This window comes from Papilio xuthus, unplaced genomic scaffold (genome assembly GCF_000836235.2).
Source record: "Papilio xuthus unplaced genomic scaffold, Pxut_1.1 DF826938.1, whole genome shotgun sequence".
In the NCBI taxonomy this organism is placed as follows: domain Eukaryota; kingdom Metazoa; phylum Arthropoda; class Insecta; order Lepidoptera; family Papilionidae; genus Papilio; species Papilio xuthus.
In genome coordinates, this window is record NW_013531711.1 from 1,371,844 (window position 1) to 1,384,368 (window position 12,525).

General features: G+C 31.3%; 1 protein-coding gene across 1 annotated transcript; it reads right to left on the reverse strand.

Annotated features, from left to right (window-relative positions):
* Nucleotides 1–2,973: 2,973 nt before the first annotated feature.
* LOC106121806 (uncharacterized) lies at nucleotides 2,974–12,279 on the reverse strand. The gene is made up of 6 exons (XM_013317622.1): nucleotides 12,096–12,279; nucleotides 6,961–7,118; nucleotides 6,359–6,575; nucleotides 5,822–5,949; nucleotides 4,641–4,821; nucleotides 2,974–3,934 (listed from the first exon to the last, which is right to left on the reverse strand). The coding sequence occupies exons 1-6, from the start codon at nucleotides 12,142–12,144 to the stop codon at nucleotides 3,882–3,884; spliced, it is 786 nt and encodes a 261-aa protein (XP_013173076.1). The 5' UTR covers nucleotides 12,145–12,279; the 3' UTR covers nucleotides 2,974–3,881.
* Between the last annotated feature and the right edge of the window lie 246 nt (nucleotides 12,280–12,525).

Genomic DNA, 12,525 nt, shown 5'->3' on the forward strand with positions numbered 1-12,525 from the left:
GTTCGCGTATATTAAATCTAGGTAATTACTCCAATGTATAGGGACCGTTGTAGTTAAGTTAACTCAAGTATTAACTTATAAGGTTTTAAACTGTTAATATAAAACTTGCCGTCTTGTACTGAGAGAGACGCCGTGACCGCGAAGAACTCTTAACACTCGCCATGAAGATGGAACTCTGATTGGTCCGAAACTAGTCGCTGCCGTCACCGGACTATTACGTGAGTTCAGCTGTTCCTAATTATTTTACAATAATTTCTCACGAAAGTTTAAGTCTAATGTATAAAAATAATATTATGCCTAAAATATTTTATATCATTCCATTAAGCTTTATTTTATTCGATATCAATTAACATATCATCCAAACATTCTATGATTTCTTACTAGAATGCTTGATCTTTGGTACGTGAACATGGTTGTTTAAAATCGATTTTTATGTGAAAAAATCGATATTTATAATAGAAAAAAAATCGATAATCTTGGTGTCTTTTATCCGCACAATTTATTATTAGTATGTTAAGATATATTAAGTTATTTTATGTTTTTTTTTTAAATAATAATTTGTATTGTAATTTCAAGACAGTTTTAAACACGTCTATGATAATTTACTTAGTTAAAGACTGTTCGGCTGATTTACCGTGGTTTTCTGACACCAAAATATATCATCATCTCTGTCTTTCATCTTTGAGAAAACAGAGATAGCTATATGTTTTAAACGGAGATTTTGGACTCGGAAATCCACGGTTAGCCAATTAACATTTACGTCTAGTCAAGTATAGTACATACTTGGATAGTGCTTTTAGTGTTTCTAGTTATACCTATATACTTATATTAACTTAGTAAAAGTCAAGTAAATTAGTTACGAACATTTCTGCATACTTTAATACAATTATGTATTTACTTATGTAACATAATGTAAAATCATCTCACGTGTAATCTAAGCGATAGCATTTGTATTCAATTATCTAACTTGATAAAGTAACTTAACTTAGCTCTTTAGACAGCTTAATCTAGAAATATACATATAAATATATTTTTTAGAACTCGATAATATAACGTGATATCTTTCTTATGTATCAATGTCTATCTATATGTATTAATATTTCATATTATATAGTATGTTTATCAGTAAAAAACATCTATAGTGCGACATTATCTGGCTCATAGAGTTTCTGAAGCCAAAATCTCTATCGTCATCCCTGTCATTATCTTTGACATAACAGAGATGACAATAAACGTGGATTTTGGTCTCAGAAACTCACGGTTAATAAGCAAAAGTGACATTAAAGTTTAATACAACACAGGCGCGCTCTATCAATACTATAAAAAGATATAAAGTCCTTGTCAGATTCATGTTGTCATATAGTCTTTCTTTTTTCTCATGCCTTATTAATTTTTTTTTAGGTTAATTTCTATATTTTCTGACAAATACAGCGATATCGCTATCACAAGGTCAGGTAACTTTGTGTCTATAGGTCATTTTTCATACATTTAAAGGTATTGAATAGTTCTCGTATGTTAAATCTAGTTAATTATTCCAATGTATAAGGAAAGTTGTAGTTAAATAAGCTCAAGTAATAACTAATAAGGTTTTTAAATTATTAAAATTAAAGTTGTATTGGAACCAGATAATTCAAAATTAAACACAAACTGAGATTCTTGAATATACGCAGCCATTTTAAATTTAAAAATATTTTACCGCTTTATTACGCTGATGTATATCTTATTTTGAATCCATCCATACTAAAGTTCTATACAATATGTAGAAATTAAATATTTAATACGTGCGGGCAATTTCAAATAATAACGCACAATTTTGATTCGTCGAAAATTTTAATCGTGTTTTTTTTTTATTTAATAAAGGTTTTTCAAGTATAAGAGACTGATTGTAAGTCGCCAGTTTGAATGTCATTGTCGGTCCGCCTAATGTTTAAAAGAATGCACAAACCTATGGTCCTAGTAGTCGTTCTATATTTATCATACTTTAATGGGTGTATGCCTGCCGATCAGGCAGTCCAAAAATTTTTTTTTATTCAACTAGGTCCGATCAGTCCGTAGAAACAAAAAAAAAACCTTTTTCGTCGATTGATCGGTATTAAATGAAATTAAGAGGAAATTAAGAGCGAGCTTATCACCACCTCAAAGGTCGGCAACGTATCTTCGGTTCCTCTGGTATTGCTGATGTCCATGGTCGTCGTTGAACACTTCGGTGTTCCCGCTGTTCGTTTGCCCCCTTCTGTTATAAAAAAAAGAGTCTAATGTCTATTCTACCTTTGGATAAGAATATAATGAACAAAGTTTTCACGTCTGATTCAAAGATATTCAACAATAAATAGACAGGATCACGCACCAACTTTAATCCTTCGAGCAATTTTACTTTGATACTGACCAGTCTAGTCTGTTAAGACTTTTAAGTGCGTAGAGCGCATGTTTCAAATATTTGTGCATTTTTTTAAAAGACTAGAGAATAGAAGTAAATAAGAAGGAAAAGAGAAAAATGAATTGAGAAAGGCACTGTGATAGTTAACATTAGTCGTTTGGTGTGGATAAAGAGTTAATATCGTCCTCGTATTAAAAAAAAAACATTAAATTTCATCATAACTAAATTTGACATTTCAAGGTGAAAAATTGAAAAAAAAATCTGGCTTCAGTTTTATTATTGAGTAATTTGTCACATTTTTAAAGGCACTATTAATCGGGTACTACTGCCTAAGTTAAATATCTAGTCACAATTCCTATTGAAATGTATTTTAGTTGTAAAAACTATATATTATCCATATGTCATAATAAATGTTATTTTATTTTTAAGAAAAAAAAACAAACAATTTAATGTCATACGTCCAAAATAATTTTATTATTTACATTCATAATCATCCTATCATATTAAATAAATGCATTAACATTTTTAAATCTCGCATTTATGGTAACTAAAATGTTTTACGAAAAAAACAATTATTTATTCATAATTTTTGTCCATATTAACTATTAGCTAAATTTAATAAACATTTTTAATTCCATAAAGTATACCAAATATTGGTTCAATGGAAAATAATAATAATCTACATTAAATTAATTTTAAATTAAAAATCTTTTATTTTGCTGCGAATTATTAATTAAGATTAAGAATATCTTTAATGACTTGAACGCAATTTAAAAGATTTCCTAATTATGTTGGCAACACTGCATAGCATTTGGCGGCAGATGACAAAAACGTATTTACAAAATACTCATTTTATTTTGCCAATAAACGTACAATACTTATACGGTTTTATATATCAAAAGTATCATGATTTAATGCCACAATAGCTAGTGTTCATTATACTTAAAAAACGAAATTAATATACATACATGACAGTTAACTGGCCAATGATATAGAAATACAGTGTTGCCAACATTCAAATATAAACTCTTAAGCTGCGGTTACACTGGAGCTTTTTGAGTATATCGCACTCCATCAGTACTATAGTTCATAACATATTTATTAATTTAACAATGTAAAATATTGCTAATTATAAATAATATTGTAATATAGTTTATCAATCGCTAAACGATGATGATGATGATGAATCGCTAAACGAATTCAGCCATCCATTTTTTTTCATAAGGTTCCATACATTTTAGTATGCTAGTGTCATTCAAAGCTTTTATTATCTTGTTCTATATTTAAATTTTACTATACGATCCATCCGACGAAAAGAGTTTCTTAAAGATATTGTGCGAAGTAACTCTTTTCGTCGTATGGAATATTTACATATTACGGGTATTTAATACGTGTAACCGCAGCATTGTAAAGTTCGTTCATAACGATATTTTGTCGAAATATAATCTATATCATATGTCTTGTTTCATTTAAGTATCTCTTTCCTTTATTCATAAATCAAACGTCACCGAAGAAAAATCATAATTGTAAACATCACTATCAAAGTGCTGGCTGAATCTGAAAAAAAAAACAATTATCTCTATGAGTTGTTACTGTGGGAACATACGGATAACAATAGACAAATACAGATTATATAGAGATACTATATGGTCATTTTATATGTCAAGGGTAACCAACATGATTAGACCAGAGATCTGACCAAATACTATCCGATCTACCAATTCCAAACTTCTTGAAATCCCGAAATTGTGTTGCTAAAAAGTAACATTAGAAAAAAGTATATTTAAAAAATTGTATGACTAAGTTAAATTATGCTGTTGAATTGAAAACCTTAGAGTAAATTCTTCGAAGTTAGTATCTAATTAGCTCACAAATTACTACAAATCCCAGTCTTGTCTCGTCAACGATTTTCTGGCAATTTAGCGTCAAGTACGAAAATGCGACGAAAAGGAGACAACGTTAGCAAGATAAATTAAAGACGACTAGACGATAATTACGCTAAACATGATTTACTATGTGAGATTTTTTAAAATATAACTAAGCTTTTGAAGTGTGCATAAGAGTTACATCAATTACTGTGTTTATCACATCTAATCTTCCAGTAAACGTTCATATTTCTTTGATAAAGATATTCATCAAACATTTATCAACTACAAAACATTTTAAGATCCTTTTTTTCATATTTCCCAGCATACTATTAAACAATTTGGCAAATAGTTTTGCTCGTTTACAATGTGCTTGGGGATAATAAACAAAAACATACCTATTATACTAGCAGAACTAAATGTAGCAGGCGTTCCTTTGAGAAGCTCTTCATGTGTTAATACTTCAGGACTACATGTAACGGTTGTTGAAGGATCTGCTCGAGTGTATGCAAAGAAAGACCAAACATGCCATAACTTTGTTGTCCTATTCCAGAATCTTCCAGTAAAGTCAGCTTGGACCTGTCAACAATTTATTGTAAGCAGAGCTAAGAAGTGGACAACAGTGTGATAGAAAAATGTTAGCGTGGTTTTCCATACCCCAAATAACAATACTGTCAACTTAGGTTTTTTTAGATAAAAGGGGGGGGGATGTTTTTTGGGCAGTGTAATCTTACGGTTAAATTAATAACATGTTAAATCTTCTGAAAACTACGTAAACATTTATTGTAATCTATTGACGAATCCAAAGTAAGAGTTCCAAGGTCGAAGTATATAGTAAAAAGTACTTAAACACAAAATTCTAGTGAAAAATATATTAAAAAAATATGAGTTTTATTGGACTTTTAACCTAAATTGTCCAGTTCTGATAAAATCGAAGTCATTAGTTAGAACAGTAGAAAGTGTTGTCATTTCCAAAGCGATTTGTATTTCGGAGAAAAAAAAAATAAAAAAAATGTACAAATTATTTGATGCTATCTTTAAACGATTAATAAAAATTTAATACGACAAATATCACTAATCCGGAATATATTTTTTTATCAAATTTACCACGTCACAATAATATGGCATACAAATATGAGCTTTGATAAATGGTTTGCGAGAAAATAAATTAGGGAGCAGAAAGTAATGATAAAAGGCAACCCTAACGCCTGTCGTGAACGTTACGTTTAATTTAAAACGCTTTATCTGATACATTACATCTGACAAATTCGTACCCGCGTATGCTAAAAGTATTTTGTTATCTGAATTTTAATCATTCTGAGGCTAGGTATAAATTAAGACCTTTTATGTATATAATTTTACATTTCTAGTGTGGGTCGCTTTAAGTATTTCCGGCGCCCTGGGTGATGGGTTTTGCTGCGCCACTTTTTTGGTACCAGGGGAAATCTTCCAGAGATATGCTATCTTAGAGGGTATCGCGGGTGCTAGAGTCGGATAAAAAGGGGCGTTTGGACTGCCTCCTCTGCCTGGCGCCCACTCCCTCGCCCTATATTGACGCTGCTACTGCTTGTATCTTTACCTTATCATTGGCAACAGTCCACTGCAAGTTCGGTGCTGGCAAACCAGAAGATGTGCAGTTCATCATAACACGACCAGGAGAAACTTCATCATATTTCTTGTATTCCAATTCCGCACTGCTTGGTGGTACTATACGAATTTATACAGACATTTAAAGAAATAAAATAAACAAGTAATTTTATAACTTGCTTTGACGTATAACGAAGTTGTAGATTAAATATAATACATATCGTTATTGTTTACGTTACTAAGGTTAAAAGTCATAGAGTAATAAATGAGATAATTTCTGTCTATAAATAAGTTATTTTGTGTCGAATTATATCACGGTTAAATATGAATTAGCTTTTAAAGTGTATGTTTCTTCTTGGTCTCAAAAAAATATTTTGTTGATGTTACACATAGTTTGATCAGAGACGCAAACACCTCTATAAGACTGCATCAAATTAAGCTATACACGATGAATTAGTTCGTCAAAAATTTGTATAAAAATTACAACAATGGAAAGGAAACGAGTGCGTGCGTAAGTAAAATTATTCACCAATGGTTTTAACAACGTAATCCATTCTCTCAATCATGAAGGTCGGCCTCTCTCCTGACACTTCACACGTGTACGTGAAATCACTCGATGGCGGCTGGTAGGGCTCGATTGTGAGGACACAACGCCCTTTGCGACCCTTTGTCGCGGTTAACGTACAATCGACGCTCATCACGTTCTCTGGTGTTCTGAACGCTTCCGCTCTAGATGCTCCGTGTATCTGTAGAAAAAGATATAAATGAGCTGTTCCATTACGTGTAAGTTGCAAATAAAATAGGTGGCAGGTGATTTTTAAGCTATTTTACTTTAATATTATGAATGCGATAGTTTAGATGGATGGATGTTTGTTATATGTATCTGAAGAACAGCTCTCGGTTCTCACTGGAATGACTTGTAGAACTTAACAAAAGTATCACTTAATTATAGAAGAAACAATATGCGAGGAGTAAGTTGTTGTGCAGGTGAAGGAAATGACAACTAATTTAGCTTAGGAACAAAATTTGCCTTAAGTCAATAGGAAGTAAAATTTGCCTCGTTTACGTTGAACAAAACTTGCCTCAGGTCAGTTGAATTAATTGCCTCAAGTCATTAGAAATAATACTTGCCTCAGGTCTGTAGATCATGAACTGCTGTCCATTATTTTGCAATCGCACCGACTGGAGGGTGTCATTTGGTGGTGTCTCCCACATGCAAGTCACCTCCCATCCGAAGTCCGGCTTCCAAACGCTAGTTATATTTATATGAATTCCTTCTGTTGCTACTTCTGGAAATATACCGAAAAAAATACAACAAAATATTTTCATATTTAATTTTATTGTATAAAATAACTTGTGGAAACACATTTCATCTTTTATCTTTGTTTTACAAAACCAATATTTAACTGAAAATCTATTAAGAAATGTAAGATTTAAAAAAAAATACTTTTACTTTATTACTGGTTGGTTAAGAATATTTTGCTAAAAACAGCTTAAAACAAACAAAGCGTTTTCTTTAATTACAGTTTCATGTGAATTATATACGTAGCATTCGCTTGTTTACATTTAATATGTAGCTGGCCGGTGTTATTTTTCCACATTGTTTAGTGTAATTCCCGTTTAATTAATGTGACAACACACCCAGCACACGTTAAGGTTCGCTTCCACTGCACCGCGACGCCCGTGCGTGACCCATGCTTATAAACTGTTGTTCATACCTTCGCATTTACATAATTAATTGTTTAATCCACTCGTGACCACGCGAACCAATTTACTAACTTAAATAAAGTCATAAAATAGTGTAAACAACGACTGCATTGCGTCTACGTTAAATGAAAAAAAAAACATTTTATACATGGGAAATATATTTCTTGTCCTACTGGTATTCCGTTAACACAGATAGCAGAGAATTTATACTTTATTCTTTTTATGTAATAATATATTATTTAAAATTTATCCAAAAACTTACTGCAGTCAAATGTACTCGTAATTCTCAGGAGCGTCGGTGACTCAGGGGTTAAGCACTTGTCTTGTAATCCGCAGTTCGCAAGTTCGAATCCCGACATGTACCAATGTGTTTTTCGATTTACTAGTTACATATGTATAATACATTTATCCGATGTCTTATGATGAAAGAGCAAATCGTAATGCAACCTACATTTATCTACGAAGAAATCCAAAAGATATGTTTGATGTCAACCAAACAATTTAGGCTAGCGTGGTTACCTATAGCCTAGTCACCCGTTAGAATAGACTCCAAGCCCCTCTGTAGGGACGTATAGTGAGCTGTTTATTTCAGTAAATCTTAAAATATAATCTCGATTGTTCATATTACCTTTAGTATGCTCAGTTCCAAAAATAAACTAAATTATTTATAATAGTAACTCTTAACTAGTTACCTAAAATCTAAATAAATATATTGTTATTTATATATATTTAAGACAACCTACATTAAGTATTTCATTAAATTGTGGGTCGAAATAATTTAAAGGTTTTGTCGGGCTATTAATAAATAACGCCTACTAAAAATGTGAAGAATTTACTACCAAATATATAATCCGAGTTATTCCGAGTTAAAGTCGGTACTTTTAATAGTATCGTATCAAATTAGCAATTTATTTTAATCAATAATCAATCATGTGTTAAATTAATTTACAAATAGCTAATTTTAGTATTTAAAATGGCTGGATTTGAAGTTAACATGCCAATAAATTAGTTTTCATTTTAATAAATTCTATTTTCATAATTAACAATTATTATCAGCTCATTATACGTCCCCACCGAAAGACTCGGAGCCTACCCTAAGTTAGGAGTGACTAGGCCATAGTATATATAGCCAACCATGCTGGCCCAGTACTGTTAGTTGACTTCACACATATCTTTGAATTTCTTCGCAGATATGTGCAGGTTGCATCACGATGTTTTCCTTCACCGTAAGAACGTCGGAGAGATGTACATCGAAAAACACATTGGCACATGACGGGATTCGAATCCAGGACCGGCAGATTACGTGGTTTAACCTCAGAGTCACCGAGCTCGTAATTAAGAATATTATCAAATATTTGAAAGGGGAATGTGCCATCATATCTTGTTTAATTTTACTGTAACTTAAGGACTTCATTTTGATCACTCGAATGAGTCTATTCATGCCCCATCTTTAAAACAATTGTTTGAGTACGCAATAAATCGTAAACACGCGCGCGTCATACGTTTATTACCATGATGATAATAAAACACTTTCATTACGCTTGTTTAGTATGCAAATCAATTCTATGACAACGGTAAATATTTCAAAGCTTATGTGTTTACTCTATTTAAGATGCTTGAAAAGTATACTTCGAGATTTTGTCCAAAAACCGAGATATGAATTTTTTCTCGAATTTCTGCTAATCTCAGTATATAAGTATTTATCCTATGATATTGTAATTAAGTTTTAAACGTAATTTACACATAACACGGCATAGATAGTCATATATAAGCTTTTAAACGACGTGCGGAATAAGTTCTTATGCGTTTTATTCGTAACATTAGCGCTGGAAATCAAGTAGTCACGCTATAAGCATATCACTTGATGCTCAAGATTCAAGAGTACAGTTAATATGCTCAATTGGACGGTCGTGCGCGCCTTGATACTTTAATGTACCATATTTAGGACGTCGCCTCTTCTGATAGTAGAGATCGTGAGGGGCGGAAGAAATATGACTGTACAATTGCTGTGTTGACAGCTAATTTATTTTAAAACATATTTTCAAACGCGAGTGATAGACGAGCAGGCTATTAAGGATCATTACTATTTGTCGCGAGCGACTTCGTCCGCGGGGAATTAAAAAATATATCAATAATTAATTAGTAGCCTATGTGTTTTTCCAGGCTATGTTCTACATCTGTGCCAAATTTAATCATGATCCGTTGAGCCGTTTCAGAGATACTTTGTAACAAACATCCATATATCCAAACTTTCGCGTTTAGTTTATATTTATAAAAACCGTAGAAATAAAATAATAAATTTTACGATGGATAAGAGTGAGTATCTGTAAAATGAATAAATAAAAAATAAAATATATTAATCTCTATCAGATTAACGTAACTGGAATTAATGAATGAAAAACTTGATAAAAAGAAATCCTAGTTTTTTTGGAATTATCATTTTTACTAGCTATAGGTTCTTAGAAATGTATGTTTTTGAAGACTTGGTTTCCGAGACTAAAATATGTATAAAAATATAATCCAAATCTTTGACATAACAATATGTTTTGAAGGGGTTTCGCCTCAGAAACCAACGGTAACAGTAGAAAACTACGGTTAGGGACGGTTAGGGAGTTACATTGATCATCCTATCTTTGACTTCGAGACTGGATACGCTTGTCGTTACGATAATTAAGGGAATGAAAAGCAATTACCGAAGTGCATACATCGTAATATGATCCCGCATCACAGGATGGCAATGAACCTTAGTTACTAGAATATATTAAGATGAAATACAATTGCTTAGAAGCAATCATTTTAATGTTTATTTTGTATTTGATTATATGTTTCGAGACATTACAAAAGTGACATTTTGTCATTTTTCATTTATTTTCTACTAGCTGTCGCTCGCAACTCTGTCCGCGTGGATATATAAAAAACTTAATTCTGTAGCCCACCCATCCATCCACATCACATCCATCTAAACATTCGCATTTATAATATTAGTAAGTTAAATAAAAAGCAACTTTTCAAGGCATAAAAGAAAAAAAAATGAATAAATAGTATCCTATGTCCGTCTCCTGGCTCTAAGCCACCTCACCAATTTTCAGCCATATCGGTAAAGCCGTTTTAGAGTTATAAATAGTGTAACTAACACGACTTTCTTTTATATATTTAGATTAGTCAACATGTTTAATTTGCGGATGTAAAAAAGCAGATAGGATTGTATGCCTATTATAAATAGGTGTTAAATATAGTTTTCACTTTTTTTTTCATTATGAATAAATTGTATAGTTAAGCGTGTATGGTAATTTTTTTCTTTCTCTAACATTATTTTATACTATGGTATTTTTTTTCGATTCGCAAGATTTTTTAAGTGTACAGCTTTTATCCGGAGGTCCTTAATTCTAGTGATGAGATCTTCCTCTTCCTATTTAAGTGTTCTAAGCATGTATGAATGTATGAAATGTGTTTATATAAGAATTATCTCTATATCATCGTTCGTTTCTGACGAAAACTGTATGTATCTATGTACTAAATATGTTTACAAATTAAAAAAAATAAACTTTCGAGCAATGGTATGAATAAACATTTGTGGAAAAAACTTTTACTTATTTTTATTCTTAATTTAAAATTTAAAATCAGCCAGTATATCTTAATTTAAAAAAAAAAACTCATCTGTTTTAAAATCTCTCGACATAACAAATGACTGAGTTATTTTACAAATAAAATATTAATAAAGCTTATCGTAACATGAAAAAAAAAACAAAAAAATAGTCTCTTAATAGGTCGTGAAGGCTCAAAAGATTCGTTTATTTTATTAAAGCAATTCAATGTTTTTAATGTCCTCTTCAAAACAATAAGTAAAGTTATGGCGTCCCTTTTATGAGTACCATTCGGGCCATTAACTAATTGCTACCAATTGCTTATGATTAACAACAGCATCTGCAAGTCTATTTTACTGTGAGAAAAATATGCAAGACTAAAGGTTAACTGAGGCTTTAATATCGGGAGAATGGTTCTGTATACATGATACAAAGAATTATAGGTTAAAAGAAAAAATCTAATCTCTTTTCTTTGATATTCTAAGATGATTCTTAGGTTTCCTTTTTACATTAATGTGATTGCTTGCGTTTATTTATGATAATATAAAATGTGCGAATATCACTGTGGATTACTAATGTTACGGGTGTTTCCCGTTGGACCAATCGGCCTATAGATTAATTGGCTGAATGGGATTTATTTTCCCGTTGGACCTTTTTTATTTTGTTCATCATCCTTCTGACTTTGAAAATAGAGATGACAAAAATTTTGTAGATGTTTTCGCAGTGAAAACTTTTTTAAATTAAGTTTTTATGTTTTAATTATTTAATATTCAAATAATACCAGTGTTCTTCTTCTTTCTTCTGGTAATTTTTACATAAACATTTCAACAACATAAGTGTTTGAAATAAAATTAATTGTAATATCACAAAAACTTAAATGTCAAACAATTATATGCTAATCACCCAAATAAAAGCTTAATAATTAAACTCCACATAACATTTTCTATTCAAACCAAAACAAACAAAAGAATTTACCTAAAAACAGCGCGAACAAGCCTAAAGTCACAGTATATTTCAATGCCATCACAAAACAATATGTCACAGTCTGTAATCAAACTGAATGAAAAGCACAACGTTAAACAGAGCACAGACAACGTCCTATTTGTCCCGTAGCTGTTGTTATACTGATATAGAGTCTGCAAGAGTCTAAGGGAATTGCTCTCTTAATTGCGTGCGCGCAGTTGACAAGTGAGACCGTTGAATTATACGAAGATTAGCATGCGTTGTAAGATTTTACGAAGAATGTTATCCATAAAAATATTACAAAGGCTTTAAATGGCTACCTTAATGTAATTATTAATACCCATTGAGGTTTTCTTAAAAGAAGTTTGCTTGAAGGAGATATTGTTTTTTAAAAAAATATTCGTTCTTCACATCTGGTTAAAGTTCTAAACATTGATCATGG

What these genes read in the sequence shown, in the direction of transcription:
- LOC106121806 (XM_013317622.1), bottom strand. Translation starts at nt 12,144, where the DNA reads ATGGCATTGAAATATACTGTGACTTTAGGCTTGTTCGCGCTGTTTTTA. An exon ending in GGACTGTTGCCAATGATAAG is followed by an intron (nt 4,822 to 5,821) that starts GTAAAGATACAA and finishes AATTGTTGACAG; the next exon opens with GTCCAAGCTGACTTTACTGG. An exon ending in TAGTTCTGCTAGTATAATAG is followed by an intron (nt 3,935 to 4,640) that starts GTATGTTTTTGT and finishes TTTTTTTTTCAG; the next exon opens with ATTCAGCCAGCACTTTGATA.